Source organism: Rhipicephalus microplus, chromosome 8 (assembly GCF_043290135.1).
Source record: "Rhipicephalus microplus isolate Deutch F79 chromosome 8, USDA_Rmic, whole genome shotgun sequence".
Lineage (NCBI taxonomy): Eukaryota > Metazoa > Arthropoda > Arachnida > Ixodida > Ixodidae > Rhipicephalus > Rhipicephalus microplus.
The window spans coordinates 7309373-7332449 of record NC_134707.1 but is presented as its reverse complement, the minus strand read 5'-3'; the positions used below and the strand labels follow the sequence as shown (position 1 = coordinate 7332449).

Sequence of the window (23077 nt, the reverse complement as noted above, 5' to 3'; positions counted from 1 at the left end):
ATTGTTGGTTTGGAAATCACTTCCTGGCACACTTTTCGGCGCTTAGAAACTTTTTAGTTCGTTGTACATATCCAGAAAAAAAAAACGTTGTGGCAATCTTTAGAAAGCACAAATTTGGGACATCTACATTAGGGTAATTTGAAGCTGTGAGGCATCGCAGACGTTACAGTCACCTATCTATCTATCTATCTATCTATCTATCTATCTATCTATCTATCTATCTATCTATCTATCTATCTATCTATCTATCTATCTATCTATCTATCTATTTACGCTGCGATTGATTGGTTCAATGGTTTATTGATATGTGGATCTTAACAACCTGAATACACCATATGATTATGAGAGATGCCATAGTGTAGGGCTCTGAAAATTTCGACCATCCGTGGTTCTTTAGCGTGCACCCAAATCTGAGCACGCGGGCCTACAGCATTTTAGCCTCCATCGAAAATGCAGCCCGCAGCCGGGATTCAATCCCACGACCTGCGTATCAGCAGCCGAGTACCTTAGCCAATAGACCACCACAGCGGGGCATTTTTACGCTACGAGGTGAGGAGTAGTTCTTATTATTTTTTACGTCACTTTGGGTAAAACATTTTATGAAATTACAAGTACCTTACAAAGTAGTTAGGTTCCCATCAAACACCATAAATGGTAATTGATATCTTTACTAATTAGAGTCGAGTTCCAAGTCAAGTTTTTCAAAAGTTTTGAATTATAGCGATTGTTTACAAAGATCGGAAATATAAGTGCACTTCAAACATTTGAATGAACTTGGCAGAAAAAAAAGCCTTGTTTGCAGAAAAACGTTTCTTATTCAAAAAATAAAAGACGTAAGTGCTACAGACGAATTTGAGTGCGTCGTACATGCGTATCTTTCAAGTCAGGAATAGACGTACACAGTAAGTTCAACGGGCGATGAAATGTCAGTCAATGCCTTGTAATCGTATTATAAAATGAAGCGGCTGACAGCAAAGCCCTCAAGCCATTCGTCATGATGCTTCGCATAATCATATTTTCAGCACTGGTCATGTCGTCTAGAGGTAAGAAACACTGCTTTCCCAATACATGTTTTGATATCGGGAGTTTAACGTCCCAAAACCACTATATGATTATGACAGACACCGTAGTGGAGGGCTCCGGAAATTTCGACCACCTGGGGTTCTTAAACGTGCACCCAAATCTGAGCACACGGGCCTACAACAATTCCGCCTCCATCGGAAATGCAGCCGCCGCAGCCGGGATTTGATCCCGCGACCTGCGGGTCAGCAACCGAGTACCTTAGCCAGTAGACCACCGCGGTGGGGCTTCCCAATACCTGTCGTAGATTTAATTTTTCTGTTATTCCTTTGTAGATACGATGACATTTTTTTTCCGGCACCTCACGTAGGCGTTGCTTAAGCGAGGCAACCCTGTGTTATTGTCAGGTGTAGCCAAGGGTAGCCATTCCGCCACGGTCGTCCAGGAGCTACGGTTATCGATAGCCAACCCGCAGGTCGCGGGGTCGAATCCCGGCCACGGCGGCCACATTTTCGACAGAGGCGACAATGTTTGAGGCCCGTGCGCTTAGACTTAGGTGCACGTTAAAGAACCCCAGGTGATCGAAATTATATCGCGGTTTTGGGACGTTAAACACCAACAATCATTACTATTATGTTCAGAAATCGCCATCATAAATTATTTTGTCTACCATGCTACAATATTTAGGAGCGGTGCGTGGGAAAAAGGGAGAGATAGAAAACAGTTAGCCGTACGAGGACAAGAGATATTTCTCATAACCTGGAGGCCGTAACTCAAAGCCCCATCAGCTCTTGCCATTGAGCACCCTTTCAGAAAGGCGTCTGTATCATGTGACCCGCCAGACATCGTTAGGGGCCCGCGGCCCACACATGGCTGTTTTCATCCCATGAATTTTTTTCCTCTTGATAAGTATCTTCATGAGGTACTCAGACATGACTAGCCTCAAGCATTTTTTTCGTGAGGCACGTACCCTACGTGTTGGAAAATAGCCGTGGTACTATAAGAACTGTATAGTTTAAATTCAGCTTGCCGATGTCAGACACCTTTGAAATCTGTATTGACATGTTTCTCGAATCTGGAAACAAGTGCCCTTGAGAAACCGGCGAGGAGATGAAATATAAAAAAGGTCTTCTTTCAAATGGCTACACTATCTGGAATAATGTACAAGTTTTAAGCCACGCACTCATGGCGAGATTCGTATTTTGTGACACCTGGTTGTTAGTTTACCCTTTCACCATGCTATATCGCCTATATATATTCACGTGATTCCATACCCGATATGACGTCTGTTTAAAATGTGCTTTAGGAGTGTGTTCACCAAGCTTCTTATGCTCGGGGCAAGTCTCTTGGCGTGTAAGCTAGTGCAATGTACCCGATATACGCCCACCGTAACTTTAATGAGGAAATCCCCAACTATTCCACTATGCCATTCTGCTGATAAGTGCAGCACCCACTACACATCTGTAAGGCATCGTGTAAACTTTGTGCCGCGAAGAAGGCTTGTCGACTGGCGGACCCCGAAGTGAGCGCTCGCGAACCAGAGGCGGCACGCAAGTGGTGGCGAGAGAACCTCGACTTGAGACCTGTATCGACATTGCCTTCTCCAAGATTCAACTGCAACCTCTAGATCCCCTCGCCACATGCTTCTCCGGCCACAAAATTGTAATCTTCAAAGGAAAACGCGTCCCACAGCTTTGTAGTCGGTAATGTGATCCCTGTGCATAATTGCTTAGATATGCAAATGATACATCCTGTGTATATATAAGTGCTTAAAATTGTGTCAACATGTAAATAACGAAACACTGTGTATATGAATGCATATACAATCACCCCTAAAACAACATGTCACTGCTCTATATGGTGGTAGAGGACTTGTATGGCGAGACCATATGGTAGAATACTCAAATGCTGCACACAAAGGGCCTGATTTGAATAGCACTCAAATAGAACTGTTATTCAACAGCGAAGCTGATTAGCGAACCATTCATTCTGTGTCGATCACCGAAAACTATCACTATGATCTTAACTGGTATGCGCCGTTGTGCAGCTCACAAGAAAACATTAATGGGCATGTGCCACAGCTCGACACTGGTCTATTGAAAATTAAGAAGGCGCCATTTTTTGTCCAAAGAATGGCTGCGATGCGACAGTGGCGAGCCGGGGACCCCGAATACGTACTACAAGATAATGATAAGGAAAGGCAACGGTGGCTGCAAGAAGAACTTGAAATGCTGGAAGGCCTACGCCAACGAGGACGTACCCGTAGATCTATCAGGAGTGCGAACGTTTGGTTTCAGCCCGAGGTTTTGTTTCTGGAGTGTGGACGACCTTGACGTGTCTGCGAGCATCTGTGGTTTAACTCGAACCTGTCTGCACTGAGAATCAACGTTGAAACAACCTAACATCACCAAGCAAACATCTAGCAACAGCGTAAAAGCAACCTGGAACCTGCATCACCTAGCTGAGGTTTAGAAACAATCCAGAAGCAACCGGGCTAGTCTTCAGAATCGTCCAGTTTTGTTTTCTTCAACCATAATTTTTGTCGAGTTTTCGTCAAACCATAAGCTTCAGTTCTTGCAATAATATGTGATTAACATTTAGAAACAATTAAAAGCTCACGTCTACTTAATGTGCGCTTGTTCCTGTTTTAGCACCTCAACTTGCAAACACGCGACACAATGTAGATCCAATACTGCCGGTTGAGAAGACATGTATGTAATGTTTAGGCACCAGCAAAAAGGTAACATTCATCAAACTCGTGACAGTACTTTTTCCACGTACATCTTCTTCGTCTCTACCCTCCAGCATTGTTTCTTTTAAAAAACAACCCGGAAACAACTAAACTAGTCTTCTGACTTGTTCAGTTTTGTTGTCTCAAGCCTTGTGTGGCTTGGTGAAAGCTTCGCCGTTTTTTTTTTTTTTCGTTGACGTCACCTAAATCGACCGTTATTGAGATCTCGCAAAAGCTTTCGCCGTAAAAGTATGTGAACGTCCGCTGTTCCATTTGTTTTTCACAGGATTGCCTCAACCGAGGCTGGTTTACCCACGCCTACTGGAGGAACGTGCAGCCGATGGAAGAATGGTGATGCACCTGCACGACAAACTGACGTTGAACCTCAGAAAGGCGTCGGTGGCGGCCCGAAACTTCCGAGTCCTGGAACATGAAGATGGACGCGAAGTGACACGTTTTGTAAGTACTCTCGCTATGATCTCTAAAGCGTGGCTTTTGAAAATGATGGCCAAATTGGCATGCCAGTCATTCTCATGACATTGCGCTAATAGTATTAAAAGAAAACGTAAGTGTCCCATGCACATTTAGAATGTGTTATTACATGATCATCTGTCTGTGCCATATGATTAGAGCATAAAGTGTGTTGGCAGTATATAGTGAAGAACATGATTGATATGTGGGGTTTAACGTCCCAAAACCACTATATGATTATGAGAGACGCCGTAGTGGAGGGCTCCGGAAATTTCGACCACCTGGGGTTCTTTAACGTGCACCCAAATCTGAGCACACGGGCCTACAACATTTCCGCCTCCATCGGAAATAGTGAAGAACATAGTTACGTGAGTGAATCAATGCGACGACACATTGGCTTTATATTTCAGCCCTAATATACCCCTCGATATCAATAATCATTTTTTTACATAGCTCTTCTGGCGTCTTGCACAGATACTTATGGTCAGACACAATAGACGCAGTGGTACAGCGAACACATGAGGTATCTTAACAGATTTTATGCAACGGCAAGTTCACCGGTTGAATTATCATGTCAAACTAAAGTAACATGTCGAATAACACACTACAATGCCAATATCACACACACTAACAGCAAATTGCCCTCGCACGTAGTGTATGCGGCGTCACCGAACTTCGACTAAACACGAGAGTACGCCGGAACACATAACGGTATTGTCCCCACGGACTTCCACTGAGAAACAAACCGTCACTGACTATACGCCCCATCTCTGCTCAAGATCCCCGCATCAATCAATCAATCAATCAATCAATAACTGCAACACTCGGGCACCACGAGGCGAACACTACTTAATGGCGCGTACACCCCTACGCCTTTAATATAATGAAAACTACAATTCACTTTTAAGATGTCTAAACTCACTCTTGACAGTGTGTCATGAAACAGTCCACAACCTTGACAAAATGCCTCGACAAGATTTGCAGCAGGTAGTTCATTACTATGTTTATCTATCCATACGAACGTTAAAGATCACGGCACTACAAAAACATCGCTAGAATCGTTTCTCTGAACAAAATAACAAGATCACTTTCTCCGTGTAACGCACAGGCTGCCATACTCAGTTGTCTATCTTCGCTAGCGCGTTTCAATATGTCATTCTTATGACGGGAGATATCATTACTGGATAGAAAGTTCAATAGTCTACCCTTTCTGAGATTTCTTGTCTTAACGCTTTTTACTGCCTTACAAAACTTGGATCGAGCCTCAACAATCAAGCGCATATAAGCTCATAAAAATGAAAGCATAATGTGTGACGTCGAAGTAATTTAGATAGCTTGCGGGAAGATAGATCAGTGGCAGCGGTATCATGCACGCTTGACAACATTTACGAATATCGCATGGTAACATTAATCGCATAGATTATTTAAACAACCATTTTGGTACTCTTAACATTCAACAGAAAAAGTTATCCCATCTATATAAACCACCTCTCAGTTTTTTTTTTCTTTTGATTTACTGTTGCAGTGGACATAAGCTCTTGAACAAAACTGGTTTGACCCCACATTTATAGATATTTTTCTAAGTGACTGCTTGTTTGTACTTACGTTTGTGTTACTTGTCTCTTTCTTATTTCCTTTCCTTCTACCCTGCTTTATTCAATGCTTCTCTGTTCCCAAAAGATCAGGCAGGCATTGTGCCGCTGTAAGTGGCAGTTGTCAGCCTCTTCCTGGCCTGTTTCCTCTGTGTTTTATGTGTATCCAAATCAAATAAATAAACAATAAATAATGTTTGTGTGATGCTAAATCGCGAACAGGAACTCAGAATCTTCCAAAGCTTTCCGTTTGTGCTAAACACGTACAGTTTACTTATTTTATTGATAATATAACTAAAACAAATTTCGTAAAAACAAAAAAGAAAAGAAATTTAGTTTTGATTCACCCCTTTTTTTTTCAGTTCGACGGTAGAGATCTGGACCGGAATCTTCACGAAGATGAAAAACAGTTCGCGACAGTGCACGTCACAAGAACCGACGACGGGGTCGAAGTTGTGAGTTTCAAAACTTTATTGACGAAAAAAAATTCGTACCATGCGTTTTCTGCTTTTACTCTCTGTTATCGCTTCTACGAGGATGCAGAATGGTGTCATGGGGATCATAAATACGTCGTCGTGATATCAGCTCGCTACATTTTGAGCGAATGCAAAAGACAGACACTAACCCCGTTAAACTTCTTAGTTGGCAGCTTTAGGCGAAATTTTCCAAAATTTCACTTTGGTAAATTTTTAATACATAAATAGTATTACGGGTGTGTACCGCAAGGTTTGTTGCATACAAGGCATACAAAAACCTAGAAAAACCTAGCTCAAACGATAGTGGTGATGTGATATTCCAGGTGCGTAAATATAATTACTAAAAAGAGTTGCACATTTTATATCATTAAACATCGCACAATAGTGGGCATCAATATATACATGTATATGTACCATTTAATCATCTCTTTATTAAAGCTTCGATTTACACGTAGTCTGAAAAACAGAGCGCTGGATCTGTTTCGTATTGTGCTTGCACTTATATGGATACCCTGGGCGGGTTTTAGCCGTCGCCGTCATGCTCTGTATAAAGTCCATGGACATTATACAGAACTTGATGGTGACGGCTAAAACTGATAACATCACCCTGCACAGTATGTTCTACACGAGCGAAAAACCAGCATTTAGTAGGGTTACGGCAGATGTCATCCTAATAGAGTTACCTGCTAGCCTTGCTTCGTATGCTAACTTGTTGCTATATCGTATTCATTGCTTCAACCTTGCGGCGAAATTGTCATCTTTTATTGCATTGCGGTCTTATGTTGAAGTATTCAGTGTAACTGAAATATCCAAAGTGCCCCATGGCTTTGATGCGTTTGCTTGAAGTTAGCTGCTTTATGCAGAACACAACAGAATAACGTGTTACACTGAAGGAGAGAGAGAGAGAAATCAGAACAAGGCAGGGAGGTCAACCAGAAGTGTAGCATTCGGTTTGCTACTCTTCACCAAAGGGAGGGAAATGTGGGAGAAAGGTGAGAAGTAAAGCGAAGAGAAAAGTATAAACAAGAGAAAAAGAAAAAAAAAAGAACAGCCGAGGTGTTATAGCCTATTAAATAGGCCCCTACCACGCGAAAAGGCTTCGATCCACTTTCTGTGCAAAGATTGATCGTGTCGGCTTTCAAGCACTGACTGTTCTGACAAGGGTCTGTCGTCAAGGCGTGCTAACGCAGCAGCTATGGCGGCGGTCTGTGCGCACTGTAGCGATGACAGTGACGCAGAATGTGCTCTATCTTTTTATCGCTGCCGCAATGATCGCAAACAGCACCGTCATCCAGTGAGGCTATATACCTAGTGAAACGCGGTAACCTGGTGGAAATCGCGCAGTCACATTTCGATGACGTGCAATGCAATTCCAAGTGACGCGTTGCCTTTTGCAGGAAGGTGTTGTTGGACCACACCACAGAATCGAGCCAATGCGAACAATGGAGCGATCAGAAAACGGCCTGATTCCACACATGATACATGAAATTGAGAAGAAAGAACTGGTAGACATCGAGAAAGCAATACCTCTAAAAGGCAAGTGAACAAGCTGTTGTTGAACAGGTCGTTCAGACTTAATTGTAACTTTCCTTTATTCATCTTTTTGTTGTTTTAGGTGATAGCACCGTGAACGAAAGGGCTAATGTAGGTCAATATGTACCTGCAGAAGTCATCGTAGAAATTTTCATGGTCTCTGACTGGCTACATCATAAGCACTTCAACACAACGATTGAGTTAATATTTTACCTCTGCGTAATGATCAACTCGGTGAGTATCAACAGTATATTTACAGAACTTACTTTTTTACACCAAGCAATGGGGAATGTACATACATACATACATACATACATACATACATACATACATACATACATACATACATACGTACATACATACATACGTACATACATACATACATACATACATACATACATACATACATACATACATACATACATACATACATACATACATACATACATACATACATACATACATACATACATACATACATACATACATACATACATGCCTCCGATGCAAAAGCGAGATAGGTCCCATGAACACCGAACAGACTAATGGTGCATTAGCATGGCTATTTTCTGCCGGTTTTTATGCCCAATGCTATGCCACAAAACGGTTGATGTGGTGATGGCACAACACAAAGACCAATTGACGCAATTTCAAGGTTACAATTTTTATTGCAAGCTCGATAAACTTCATTTAGGCAGTCACTTAGAAGTACCATTCCTTATGTGAAACAATCAAGTAGAGCTCAGCCGTTATTGGTCAAGTAAGTGGGCGTTCAAACTGAGATTTGCTCTACCGTGTTCCCGCAGGTTAACATAAGATACGCAGACACAAAACAACCGACGGTAAAGTTCCTTCTTACGGGAGTTCATAAAGACCGGGTAAATAGTGACGTCTTTTTGCATGAAAGACTTCTGGCCCCTTTTGTCAGCAACTTACACTTTCTCATTTTCTGCTCAGTTTAGCACTTATAAAAAAGGTACCAGCACACAAATGGATGGCTCACTGACCCTTGAGAACTTCCGGAAGTACGCCCACAACAAAAAATATGAATACGGTGATCCCGATATGGTGTTCTTAATCACTGGGTATGTGCACCATTAAATCCTTAGTTTTTACTTCATATTATTATCAAATGATTTTTGTTTTCAACTCACTGTGGCATGACGTTTTTCAGGTATATATTATACTCCACAGAAAAAGACGGCACGAAGAACACGAATCTCTTAGGTAAGCCTATTTTGTCGTTGTACAAAAGTAGTGGCAGCATGAAAGAACAGGAAAAATAAAAAAGAATATACTTTATTCGCAAGAGTTTGGCACAAGGGTCATGGGCTCAATGAGTGAGGCCCAAAGTCCAGGGCTCCGCTGGCTACTGCCGCCTGTCTCACGTGACCCAGAAGGGCAAGCTGTACCTTTGGGTCAGAGCTGGCGAGCTGTGCCTCCCATTGCTCGAAAGTATTGAAAGCTTGCCTTGACCTCAAAAGGTAGCTAAATTTGGTGGTTGCTTTAGGTATTCCCATAAATTGTGGTAGAACGATGGTGAACCACCACACCACGGACAACCTGAAGACATCTTGGTTGAGAAAGACCCCCGTTTGAATACTGCGGAGGTCAGTCACGTTCTCCCCTTCTAATGATTTGCGGTGGGTGCTGTATTTTTGTCGCGTGCCTGACTGCTTAGCGAAAATTTCGCTAGGGGCCATTCTGGATGCGTCGTTATGCTCCTCGTTAGCTTCCTTTTCGGAGAGTTTCAAAGGATTGAAAGTGCAGTCCAGGCTCTGCTCGGTTCGTGCACTTTCGTTTCCCTGCAGGATTGCGTGTCCTAAACACCAGATCAGCCTGCATTTGTTCGTCAACCTTCCGCCAAGAAACTTACTCATTTTTATCGGAAGGCGGCCTTTTAAAAAGAAACGGCACGCTTCACGCGACTCGGTAATGATAACTGTATGCAGTTCAAATCTCTGTTCCTGCGCTTTGATCACAAGTGAATCAGGCCATTCGAATCCTCCGGCACCTCTGCGGGGCCAAATGGGGTGGTACTACAGAGTCGTTATTAGCCCTACATGTTGCCTGGATACGCCCCATCGTAACTTACTCACTGCCTCTGCTGCACGGACTTCCAGCCTCCACCGGAAGGAGACTTCACTTGTTATTGGCAAGGAGCTTGAGGGTATGTCTGGGTTTACCACGGTCAACTTCCAGTGCTTTAGTGTATGCGGAGGCTCTAGAGCCACCTTTGGCAGTACTTCGAACTAAAGAAACATCTCGAAAATTATTTTGAATTTTCACGCAACGTGAAAGTAATTTTTTATCTGGTGCACTAACACAAAGGACGGCAACGAGACTACAGGATAGTATATCATCATTTCAAGCAGTAGGACCAGAATTTAAACTATGGAAACCTTCAAAACCACCTCGGACGCTGCCACTTCTCAACGTTATCCGTGAAATATACGGCATAGAGAATAAAGCGGACATGGCACCTTTAGTAGCAGCACAGATGGTACTTCATCAGCTTCATGTATTGCATAATGAAAAAACGAAGATATATACAGACGGATCATGGGTTGAAGAAGCGTCAGCCTGTGCGGTCTTTATACCCGAAATTCAGAAAAATAAGATGAACAAATTATCGCACAAATTTTTATCGACGACAGCAGAATTGGCGGCTATCTTTGAAGCAGTTAAGCTTATTTGCGAGAATCCTGAGCCACGAAAATGGATGATATGCACTGATGGCAAACCTACTCTTCAGCTAATCAGAAATGTGAGATCACCTTAGAAAAATGGTGAAATAGCACGATGTATTGCAGAAACTGTGGAATATGCCTCATCGCAGGGTCACAACATCGTACTCCAATGGATACCCAGCCACATTGGTATAAAGGGAAATGAAGAAGCTGATAGCCTCGCGAAGAAAGCGTTCAAGGAAGGACGGGATTGCGCAATCTCTATGTCTGGGGCGTATATTCGACTATTTATAACGCAAGGAGCTAACCATTGTTCGATGGAGAAGTGGTTTGAGAGCCCTAAATCAAAGAAAACAGTACTTTATGAAGTTGATTCACACAGAAAATTTTCCATAGCTACAGACCTCCCACGACACCTAGAGACATTGATCCAACGACTTCGATTAGAAGTAGCATACACAAACAGCTTCCTGCACAAGATACATCGATCCAACTCACCGTAATGCCATTGTGGTCATGCAGAAGAAAATGTTCGCCATATTCTTTTGGAGTGCGTTAAATACGCGAATGAAAGAGAAAAATTAAAGAACAAATTAGCGAGTTTTGACAGACGGCCCCTCACAATAAAGAAACTAATTGGACCATGGCCTGAGATGCGTCTCCAGAAAAAGGCAATAACCTTCCTGACAGACTTTTTAGTGGAAACCGCACTGGACAAACGCCTATGACAGACAGCCAGAGATGGGTATATATAAAATGTGGTCATGTATATACTGACAGTATAATAGTAAGGTGTGCGTGTAAATAGTTTATGACTGTGTGAACTGCGCTAAGAAAACTGTGTATCGGCATGATACTTGAACTGGTTTCAGTGTGCTATTATGTTTTTTTTTCTTTTCCGTATTGTTAATTTTTGATTACCGTTCTGTATTATTATTTTATTTTTGGCTGCAGAACTTTGTGATCTGGAGTAGCCGAGGCAATAGGCACCTCAACCTCTCCACAGCAAAACAGTTAAAACAGAACAGAACAGAACAGATCACAAGGGCAATGACAAAGCATTCCGCCTCGCCCATCGAGGGCGTGTACAGCGATGCACATGTCACCATGCTGTTATGGCGGCTAAGCCTATGATACAACTGACCATTTGAATTTTCACCGGGAAACGTCCACACACAAAACATTTGGTTTGTTTTTAAATGTTTTTCAGAGCCATTGTATATTCTCTCCTTTCTGCACTTTCTGCTTGTTTTTTGAGGCCATGCTCTTGGGCAGCGGAAAGATGGTACCGCTGTCTTCAGCTCAGGGTATGTGTTATATAAACACAGGTCCAATAGTTTTTGGCTTGGTGTGCTTACCGATAGCCCTATTGTCACTTTTTAGGCATCCCTGATTATAGACTCGATGTTTTGTTCTGATCTGTTTAGCGCGTGTAAAACTAGACTGTACGTAACCTTACTAAGTACGAGAGCCTGTACTAATCTGATTGTGTCTCCTTCGTTAATTCCCTGTTTTTGGGATGTTGTTCTCTGGATCATTCACGCAACTTATTTCATAGCTGAATTTAATATGTTTACTGTGTGATTCGCTCTTTCATTGCACAGAACCCAGTAACCCAAAATACGATATTTGACGACTTCAATTTGTTTATCGATGTTTCCATTACTTTTGCATTTTTTTTCTACGTACCCTTAGAATTTCATGCTTGTTTCGGACACAGCTGAGCCCACTGACCATGGCAAATTTTTCAACTGCCTTTGCAGCCTCTTGAAGGGTCTGCTCTTTGCTAGCCAGAGATCTAAGCGCTGCCCACAGGGTGGTATTGTAGGGTGTATCCCAACAGCGGCACATTATCCCAGGATTGCTTGAATCCTATAATGGCGGTGATAAAGAGTAGGGGAGAAATGATGGCTCCTTGAGGGCTACCTTCTCTTGGCATCTCAAAAGCGTCCGACGTGACTTGAGACACGCTTATTAAAACCCACCTCTCTGTGAGGAAGGCCTTTACGTAATTGGAGGTGCTTGCCCAAAGTCCGATGTTGCTTAATTCTGTTAGGATGAACGTATGCGCGGTACTGTCAAATGCTCCTTTTAAATCAAGAGTTAGTATCACATGTATCTGCTCCCACGCTTATAAAGCTCACAACTTCCTCTTGTAATAAGAAGAACGCGTCTTGAGTGGAGAATCCTTTGCGGAAACTCAGCATTAAAACACGAAACTCTGACAGCAAGAAACGTCCAACCATCACGTTATAATGAATAATATGCTGGGCGGATGTTCAGTATGAAGTATCGTTGTGATTTCATAACGAAACCTCTTTTGATCAACGCGAGTTGAAAACTTCAGGGTGTTACCACGTCCCATGGGAACATGAATGTAGATTCAAACCTTAAGGTTTCTTAAGTCCTACGTGGATTCTTGCTGAGTCATCGTATAGTGAAAACTTTCTCGTAACCGCATACCCACAAACAGAAAGGAAAAATTCACAAAAGTAACTCCTGAAACACTTTGCATTTTAAGGTCGGTTATTTTGGTTCAGTGCATGCTATGGTTTATATTTACAGAACTAGATATGCAAATGAAAAGAATAGACAAAACACAGTGCGTCTTCTTCGCTGGAGAAGTGTGGTTTTTTCCTTTTTCATCTGTGTTCCTTACGGCGTAGGTTCAATGAAAGTGTATTTGTCGCTTAATATCCTGTCTCAGTGAAACGCTTTGTGTTGTGAGCTCCACTTGCGCTACCACAGTGTTGTATTAGTGCATGTGAGGAATAAAGCAGTACTTTCAGAGCTACTTCTCTCCAAAAAACACGCGTAGCATCCGGGACGAGCGCACCTTCAAAATTCCTTGTTTCTTGCAGGAATCGCCTTTGTGGGTGGTTTATGCACCGACCACTTCGTAGGCCTTGGAGAAGACACCGCGGGTCTCTACAGCGGAATGCACACGCTCGCCCATGAGGCTGCCCATGTGTAAGAGTTGACTTTTGGCTTTAAAAGTTCTGCTTCGGGACCACTCGGGCACAGCGCATGCACTAAGTGAACAAGGCAACCGTATTGGGCGCCGAAACGTTGGTTCGGTTGTTTTTGCGAGTGTACTTTTTTTGAACCATTGTTTTTTCATCGAGTTTTCGTCAAACCATATATGCTTCAGTTCTTGCAATAATATGTGATTAGCATTCAGAAACAGTTGAGAGCTCACATCAAATTAATGTGCGCTTCTTTCTGTTTTAGAACTTTGCAAACACGTGCAACATTGGAGAGCCGATTCCTTACTGCAGGTCGAGAAGACATGAATGCGATATATAGGCAGCAGCAAAAAGTCAACATTCATCAAACCAGTGACAGTACTTTCTCCACGTACATGGTCTCTATCCTCCCGCATCGTTTCTCTGTGGCCCGTTTCTTTCGCCATCCAGCATCTCAAGGTCAGCGGACTTCACTGTGCTGCCACAAGCCGACGAGAACTCATTATTCGAGCTATGCGCACTTCGAAACTATCCGCACGGCAGTTGCAAGAGGCACACCGTATCACAAAGCCGAACTTCTGTTCTCTATATAGGCCGTGCGTTTCCGATCATATAGGTACAGGCGTTGAAGAAAGCGTGTTTCTTGAAGAGATGCGACCATCATACCTTTAAGATTACCTTGCACTGCAAAACATTTCTATTGTACTTCTCGCTGCAATTATATACGCGCGTCATGAACACTCGTCAGATATGGACACCACGCTGTTTATCACCCACCTGTGTAAAGCTGTGTTGCTTACCTCAGCTCACTTATTCAGCTATATGTACCTCTGGACCCTTTCGCAATAGGGTATGTCGTAGTTTTTTGGGGTTTTTTTTTCAAGTAAAAAGGGTATAGTATGTACACGTGCAGTAGTGGCGCGCCGTAAACCAAACAAAAACACTGATCACGCATTTCAACTGTATACATAGAGTGTCCGGACTGATGCTATCTTACTGCACAGTGGTTGCTTAGATTGCCTCAAATCCGTAATCTATCGCACGGATTTAGTGTTGTGGTTCTGCTTTTCTTTAACGCTACACGTGTGCGCTCATTGCACTCTTTGATTCACTTTGCATGGCACGGAATTGCGCATTACCGCGAGCGGAAAAATGAGCGAAATGATTTACGAAATGAACAGGTCCATCTACAGCACACGGCTCCGTATTCGTAGCGCACACTGACCAAAGAGAGCCAACGAAAACTAAAATGGGATAGATAAGGAGGTGCAAAGCGAATGGCAGGCGCAGCAGGCGGACTATGTATTCCAGAACACACTGCCTTGTGAAGCTTGCCAAGAGATGCCTGTTGGGATCTTTGCGGCAATCGAGTCCATGGTCGAACGCAGCAACCTCTGTGGCAACACAGGTTTACGTACATACGTCGATCTGCAACACCGATAAGTTAATGTTGGTCAAACATCATTCTCACACACACGCGTGGCATCGGCGCTTGTTTTAAAATACATAGATTGATTGATATGATTGATATGCGGGGTTTAACGTCCCAAAACCACCATATGATTATGAGAGACGCCGTAGCGGAGGGCTCCGGAATTTTATGACCACCTAGGGTTCTTTAGCGTACACCCAAATCTCAGCATTTCCGCCTCTACCGAAAATGCATCCACCGCAGCCGGGATTCCATCCCGCGACCTGCGGGTCAGCAGCCGAGTACCTTAGGCACTAGACCACCGTGGCGGGGCAAAAAATACATATATTGTAATATTGTTCTTCAAATCTAGCTTAAGTTACAGGCGAGTTACTAAATTGCACCGAGGAATAAGAACAGACGTTGAAGAGCGCTTTAGCACGCGCCGGTAATTTCAGGATAAGCACGGCACCGATCTTGTTGATGAAACCGGTTGGCATTGGTACATTCTTTTTCTGCGTTCATGGTAACTCCTAAATTCGATTAAAACTCGCGCTACCTTGTTCCCGGCATTTTCAGGTCTCCCCCATTGCCTGCACAAAGCACGCAGCATTGGGAAGTCATTGAAGAATGAAGAATTTAAACAAAAGAATAGCATCTAGCACAAGAAAGTGCTGCGATATGGGACTGGTTTGTTTGTTTGTTTTTTCGCCCAACAATATATGCTGGGTGGAGCCTACGGGCTTGTCTATAGATGACGCACACATTTTCGATATCGCGTATTAGGCTAAGTTTTTTTTTTCATTCCGAGGAATTAAAAGGAATGGAATTGCGTCAAGTCCTCATTTCCTGGAATTCCATTGGAATGGAATGGGGGTGCCCATTGCGTAACACTGATTGAGACTAATTTAGCTGCGCATTACTACGCTACACCAAACCGAGATATTCAAGATACATGCGGTAATTATGCTAATTAAGCTAGTAAAGTATAACATCTGCTTGTGATCAAATGACTGGGACCCAAACAATTCCGATCGCTGCCGAACGAAGGCCAGATGATACTAATAAATAGTCAATCAACAGTAATTGGTTTCGACTAAATATTCAGTAAGCCCTGTGATATGCCTGCACACAGTACAGTGGGATTAAGCTTTTTCAATAATTCAATCTGAAATTGACGGCCGATGAATACCGATCGATAACCAATCAATATGTCAAAAAATTTAGAGGAAGAGCCGAGCTGTAACCTACATTACTGCTTATGTTAAGATCGCATTCCAGTCCGAAAAGGTCGAGACTGCTTCGAGCTATAACCTACATTACTGCTTATGGTAAGATCGCATTCCAGTCCGAAAAAGTAGAGACTGCTTCAGAAACAAAAAGCTCCGCTGTGATTCAGCCTTACGGCGCTTATTGCAATATTCCCACATCTGTTTTATTGACGCACTCTAAGGTTATCTGAGTGGGGACATCTTAATTGTAGCATACCTTACTTTTACTCGTATCTATTTTTCTGGACGAAATTCGGCGCACGGAGGGATGGTATCCACTGATCTATGCAAATTTTGTGCCGCTCCTCCAAGTGTTTCATGAATGCCTTTTAACCCACAAATGAGCACTATTCACCAGTAAACTTGTGTGTACCACGTGGTGGCTCACACAAGTGGTGGCTGTGTGTACCACGTGGTACCACACAGCCACCACGTTCGCCACTGCATAGGTTCATTCCTTGTGCCTGAAAGTGCATTGCAGTAAGAAAAAAATGAAATTCCAGCAGATCTCACGAATTTCGGGTATCGATTTCCTACAAAGCAGTCCACGAGCACCTGTCTATACAAAATAGAAATTGTTACAAATGGCATTACAAATACACATTTTAAACAACCATTTCAAATTGCCGTAAATTAGAAATTGTAAGCTTGAAGAGACGCAAGGAGCATATGATTGTAAATATATGTGAGATATATAGAAAAGTCAAAGCCATGTATGTGATGTACTTAGTACTACTCATGCGACATAAATGCAAGTTCTGAGACGCGGCTATTCAAATATTCCCCATGCGTATTTTAGTCCTTCTTGACTCGCCGAATGTAAAGGTTAAATTTTTTCAACCTGTCTCTTCAAGGCTCGGCGCTTCTCACGATGGAAGCCCACCAAAACCGTGGATTCCTGGAGACCCAGGATCACTGACTTGTCCCTGGAAAGATGGTCACATCATGAGCTACGTCGACGGTGGAACGAGACATCACCAGTTTTCATCGTGCAGTCTTAGGCAAATTCAAAACGTCTTAATGTGAGACACTTTCAGTTCTTCCTTTTGTGCATAATGCATATTTACGTTTGCCGTCAGTTTTGCAGTCACTTACGAAACGAAACGGACCTTACTTCTTCCCTAGCACCCATTGCTAGTTTAAGCAAGCCTGTGCGTGCTCAGTCTTTTGGAGCTCTCGAAGTGTGTGTTTGTGTGTGTATATACTAAAGTCATTGACTTTTTTATCGCTGCGATGCCTTAATTACATTTGTACTGTTTTCCCTAAGGCTTCATGCAACGCCATACGTTTAGCGAGATTCATGTGACAGCGAATTTAATCGCTTTTGTCTCCACAGCAGCACGTAGTATAAGCATTCAATAAATGGCTTACTGGTCAGTCGATTTAATTATATAGAGAATTCGTTTGCTACGAGGACATTTATGTAATCGCAGCACGTTTACAAAAGAATTATCCTTGCTAGGTTTCGATCGAAAGACCATACACAACTAACTCAATGAAAATAATTCACAGTGGTTGTATAACCCCCAGAAACTACTGCACTCACCTGCATGCTCACAAATCAATAAAAATTAACACGTACACATCTAGAAACAAAACCATTCTTGCGCACATTCTGTATAGTTGCATGTTCACTTTCGTATGGTAAACAAGTAATTTTAGTTACAATAAACGTGTGCATGTGTGGCGGCATCCCAATGATGTATGGATCACCGACTGGGAACATCCCTTCTCATGCTAAAACCCCTTCACTTTGCATTGTTTAAACCTTGTCTTGTTACGCGAGCAACACCGCGTTTTGGCATCGCAATAAGGAGAACGGTTCAGAGACCAGTTTTTTCTGCACAAGACGAAAACTTGGGTGCTGATAATGATTATGAGAGATCAGTTCGATTTCGATCATGCATTTTCAGATTGCGAGGAGAGATCTGTTGGCTAGTGAGCAAGACCAACCAAGGGCATACGGAACCGGGAATATTCCCTGGCATGGAAGTGGCACCCAACGAGTTTTGCAGGAGCGTTTTTCCGAATCAAAAGAATGTGACCGCTGACATGGTGAGTGATGGGCTGCTTTCATCGCAGCCATTCAGCAGGCGTGTAAGGAAGTTCTGTTCAACCAATCATTATGCACTGTTAGCGCGTGTTTGCATACGTTTGTATATGTGCGTGTATGTATTTATACATACTAAACTGGGGAAAAAAATCTTTCTCTCTTCATCGTTTTCTTTCTCTCTTTTTGAATTCATCACTTCTCCTTTCTTCTTATCCCTTCATCTATTTGCTTTTTTCGCTCTTTGTTTATCTTTCTTTCTGTCTTGCTTGATATAACAAACTTTGAAACTTGGAGCTTCTTTTTTCTCACTTGCACGTTTGCACGTTTCGATCTGTACTCGAATGTTTTTTTTTTTTGTTTTTTTGACCAACTAACTATTTGATCTTGATAGGACAAGGTGCGGGGTGACTTGTGGTGCAGCATCGCGTTTATGAGGGGCTGCGGCGTTAGCGCACCCAGGATTTCTCTTTGGGGGGTCGAAACTAGAGATAAAACTTGAGTACCACATACTAAAAATTGTTATAGGTTATATTACTTACAAATTATTATTATTATTATTATTATTATTATTGTATGAAATGAGGTGACGATGACAACGATCTCTAGGTGTTTTTACCGAAAGACCTTGAAAAACCTTGAGAAGGCCAAGAAACCATTCGATGAAGTAGTGCACATACAAAATAAACGGGAAATCAAATAAAACAAGGCGTAACCTAGTTCTCAACAAAGATGTCCGGCAAATACGCAAATACTTAATTTTTCTAGCTTTCCAGCTCCGTTTAGTGATTCTGGCGCTGACGTGTTGGCCGGCTGGTGGTGAAACAATGCTGTTTAAAAATATTATGACTTCTATGGCAGAGCAAACAAAATGAACGCAAGAAAGACGCACGGCGACACCTGGCGCAGTATGCCTTTCTTGAGCCCCAAGTATTGTGTATTTTGTCTTTTTACAGCCCCTCTTAGACGTCCGCCAAGAATAAAACAAGAATAGTCAGACTGACGACTCGTGAAAGCACTTTCTTTTTTCTTTTTTCTTTTTGTACAAAGCTTCTTCATTGGAAGTGAGCGCAGCTTGAGCCACAGAGGATGCGGTTTCCGCTCTTTTAGTGTAGGAGTATAATATGTGAATACGACACAATAGAATAAATGAGGCGATTTCGCCCTCAAGCCACTTCTTGGATTGAAACGACAACAACTTGAGAACAAGGCTGCACTTACGGGGGGAAGGGGGTCGACCACTGGTTGGAAGATAAAAACCCCCGATTCCCGCCCCCTTCGGTGCACCACTGACGTAGGTGACTCGGCGACAAGGACATTGGGGTGTATATGTGGGTTATGTCAGCCTCTGGGGGGGGGGGGGAGCTACAACCCCCTAAACCCCCACCCCCGTCGGTGCGCCAACGGCGGCAAGATTCTGAGAACCGGGGAGCGACGACAAGCGAGTTCCTTAAGGGGGCGAGGAGCTTATGCCTTGTGTTCCGAAAATTTTTGCTCTTGGGGGGTGGGCCAGGCCATAGAGTTTCCTAAAATCAACTAGAGGGGACTTTGGCGCTGCGATCGTTCAGCGACCATGGGAATGATGGGTATGACATGTATTTGCCTAGTCTTCGTGCTTGTGGGTGACGAATCGCACTTTCGTTTGTTGCTGTGTTTCAGTCTTGTTTCGAAGGAAAGAACAAACCCTTTCTAACTTCGTGACCCGATTCGAAATGGTAAGCATAAATGATTAAAGTGGTGAAGTGCAACTACTGAACATTCCCCGATTGTTGTTTCCCAGGTAAGCAGCTTCAAGCAAGGTGAAGGGCTGCAGCCCCTATTATGACAGAGTAATAACAACCAGAAACTGCACTGACCAGAGTAAAAAGTGAAAAACACACGTGTGTTTTTCACTTTTTACTTACGAGAGGGGGGGGGGGGGCGAAAACTTTGATGTGGGCTTCTTCTGTACAGAAAAAGCCCTCATCAAAGTTTTCGCCCGCCCCCTCTCCTTTAATTGCCAAGGCTGTTGTTCGTGCCGATTTTCTGTGTGTTTTTTCCCTTTTTACTCTGGCCGTGCAGTGTCTGGTGGTTTTTACTTTATCAATAGGAGCTGCAGTCCTTCACCCCCCCCCCCCCCCCCGTTCCCCGCTAGCGCCAACGCTACACTCCTGCCATCCGGTGGGTGCTCTTGTAAGGTGTCGTTCCTTTTTCGTTAACACCTCATCAACACATGTACTGGAAGATGTTTTTCAATCAACCTGCTGTTTCCATTAACCCACTTTAGTTTCGAAATCTTATACCCTTGTAAACCTATTTCTCCCATGTTCTTTCTTCTATTTTTCTTTCTGCAAGCCAGTGTTTTGATAACTTTCTTTTTCTGTCTTCTATTTCAGAATTCAGACCGTATGAAGGATTGCATGGTGAAATGCCAATATCCAGAAGTTACCAAGTACTGCTACGGTTACCGCTGCGATTATTATACGGTGACTAAATCCGTGCACGAACATGCACTGGACTACATGTACTGTGCTGTAGGCAAGGTAAGAGACTGGAAGGAACCACGAAGTTACTATAAGTGCATATATATGAGGTTCATATTTTATATAAAAATGCTGTGACTTGGGAGAACAAAATTATGGACAGCAAAGTATAGTGAAATTGAGCATCGCAAGAAAGTCTAATATTCATCTAGTGTCTCATATAACTATAGCGCACACTGCTGTTGTAAAACTCGTGTTACAGCGTTTGTGTAATCCCTATCATTGCCAGTATAAGTGCACGTGCCTGTATTTAAAAAAAAAAACAACATTGCGAAGCACAATGTTTGAATATTCACCAGCTGTAACATGTAGCAGAAACAAAACAAGTGTGCTTACCTTTATGTCATCTTCTTTTTCATTGAACGTAACGTACCTCTTGAGCCGACATTTCTTGACATAATGTATTGTGAAGCCACAACCGTGCGCAGGCGGTCTCTCTTTGTTGTTATAGTTTTGATAACTTTGCCAGTTATGGTGTTTTATGTGCAGCCATCACGGTAGAGTATCCCATATTTGGAATTCTGCATTGATTTTGACTACCTGTGTCTCTAACGTGCACCTAAATCTAAGCACATCGGTTTTCACCCCCGTCGAAGAACGAATGCAATGGCCACGAGTTGATTATGGCTGTACACTACATTCATTTTTCACCAACTATATAGTTCAGCAAACATATGCTGTTTTCGACTAATATTTCAATTTTATTTATTTTTTGCATTAACACTGCAATATCTGACAAACTGTTCTAAGCATGGGTACCTATATCATAACCCCTAACCCTACTCCAAAAAATGAATAAAAGCACCACAGAAGTTGGCATGCCTGCCTTTGTGCCACTGAGCATCAGAACAGACAGATGGTCGACAACTCAACGATGGAGCCGTCCATATATGTTGAACCTTCCATCAACTAGTATGACGGGTGAGCTAAAAATGTTTCGTTAAAGTACATCCCTTGGTAATACAGTTCGCCTGCAGACCAGAATGCCGCAGGTTCGATTCCGAGCACGACTGTCGCATTTCAATGGAGAAATGCTGGAAGCCCATGTGATAATTAAGCGATGTTAGAGCTGGTTACACCAGATGGTCGAAATTGTCAGAGCTCACACTGCGTCCCCCGTAATCATATCGTGGTTTGGGCACGTAAAACTCCGGATATCTTTACTGTTATCACTGGAAACCATCGATGGATTCACTGGTAGGCTGACTTTTATTTCCATTAGTGGCGTAAAACTAAGAACTCAAGCGTTGGTATTTTCTTTTCTTTTTTTCATTCAGGTTTGTGTACGAGGCGTGTGCAAGAGCAGCGGTGGCAGTTTGCCGCAAAGGCCAACCACCAGGAGTACAACAACGACGACAAAGAGAACAACAACAACAACAACAACCGCTGCTGATCGCACCACTGAATGTCGTTGCGACTGCAGCTCTTCAGGATATCCGCCCCGACCACCAACACCAACGCAGAGATATCGCTGGCCCGGTTTGATACGTAGATATTAAATGTGATTTTGTCGCCTAATGAAGTGAAAAACAGCTTGTTCCTAACGATCCATAATAAAATAGCGCTTAGTCAGCGCCAAGAACTTTCATTTGAAATAACATGGAGGAATCACGACACCGCCATGACGTTTCCACTCAGGGCTCGCAACAAGTCGTAAGTCTCGAGACAGAGCCGTTGGTCCTCTGCACAGACCTGAGAAGGGGCACGTTAAAATATACATATACTCACTTCTCCTCAGAAGTGTACTCCCAGTTCATACTCAGTTACCCGAGGTGTCAAAATTCCTCTACATAACGCCCACCCCCCACCCTACACAAAAAGCCCAGAAGCTCATTTTAGTATTTGCCGGAGAACGGGCATATAAATACATAAATTAAAACAAGCAAGTCATATGGTTTACTTATATATCAATACAACGGACCACGTATACGGAGGTTTACGCAATAAAAGGCACTGTGGTAAAAAATGAAAACAGTACAAATGTGAGCCAAAAATAATTTTAGATACCATCGCGCATCACCACCACAATGACTAGTGACTAGGTCAAAATGAACTTTTACGTGATAAAACCAATTAAGATATTACTAAGAAGCACGCCGTATATGTGGGGACTGAATGAAGTTTCACCTAAATTTCAGCCCAAGGGCGACTTTCTTTCCGCCCCAACTAAATGTGGCTGCTTTGGCCGAAAATCAAACCTGCACCCTCAGGCTCACAAGCGCGAGACATGTCCTAAGTGGTTCACAGGCGCGTACGCCGAATCGCGCAGATGCTGTTCTGCAGTAAACAGTAGGACAAGTTTCGGTAGGACGTCGAATCTCAAAGTTAAAGTTTGTTACGTACA

General features: G+C 42.9%; 1 protein-coding gene across 1 annotated transcript; it reads left to right on the top strand.

Annotated features, from left to right (window-relative positions):
• Nucleotides 1–973: 973 nt before the first annotated feature.
• On the top strand, nt 974–22251 carry LOC119165166 (venom metalloproteinase BumaMPs1-like). The gene is made up of 13 exons (XM_075870904.1): nt 974–1043; nt 4038–4210; nt 6177–6269; nt 7688–7826; nt 7906–8057; nt 8630–8701; nt 8781–8908; nt 8998–9050; nt 13375–13483; nt 17016–17183; nt 18075–18216; nt 20587–20733; nt 22011–22251. The coding sequence occupies exons 1-13, from the start codon at nt 995–997 to the stop codon at nt 22230–22232; spliced, it is 1647 nt and encodes a 548-aa protein (XP_075727019.1). The 5' UTR covers nt 974–994; the 3' UTR covers nt 22233–22251.
• The last annotated feature ends 826 nt before the right edge of the window (nt 22252–23077 follow it).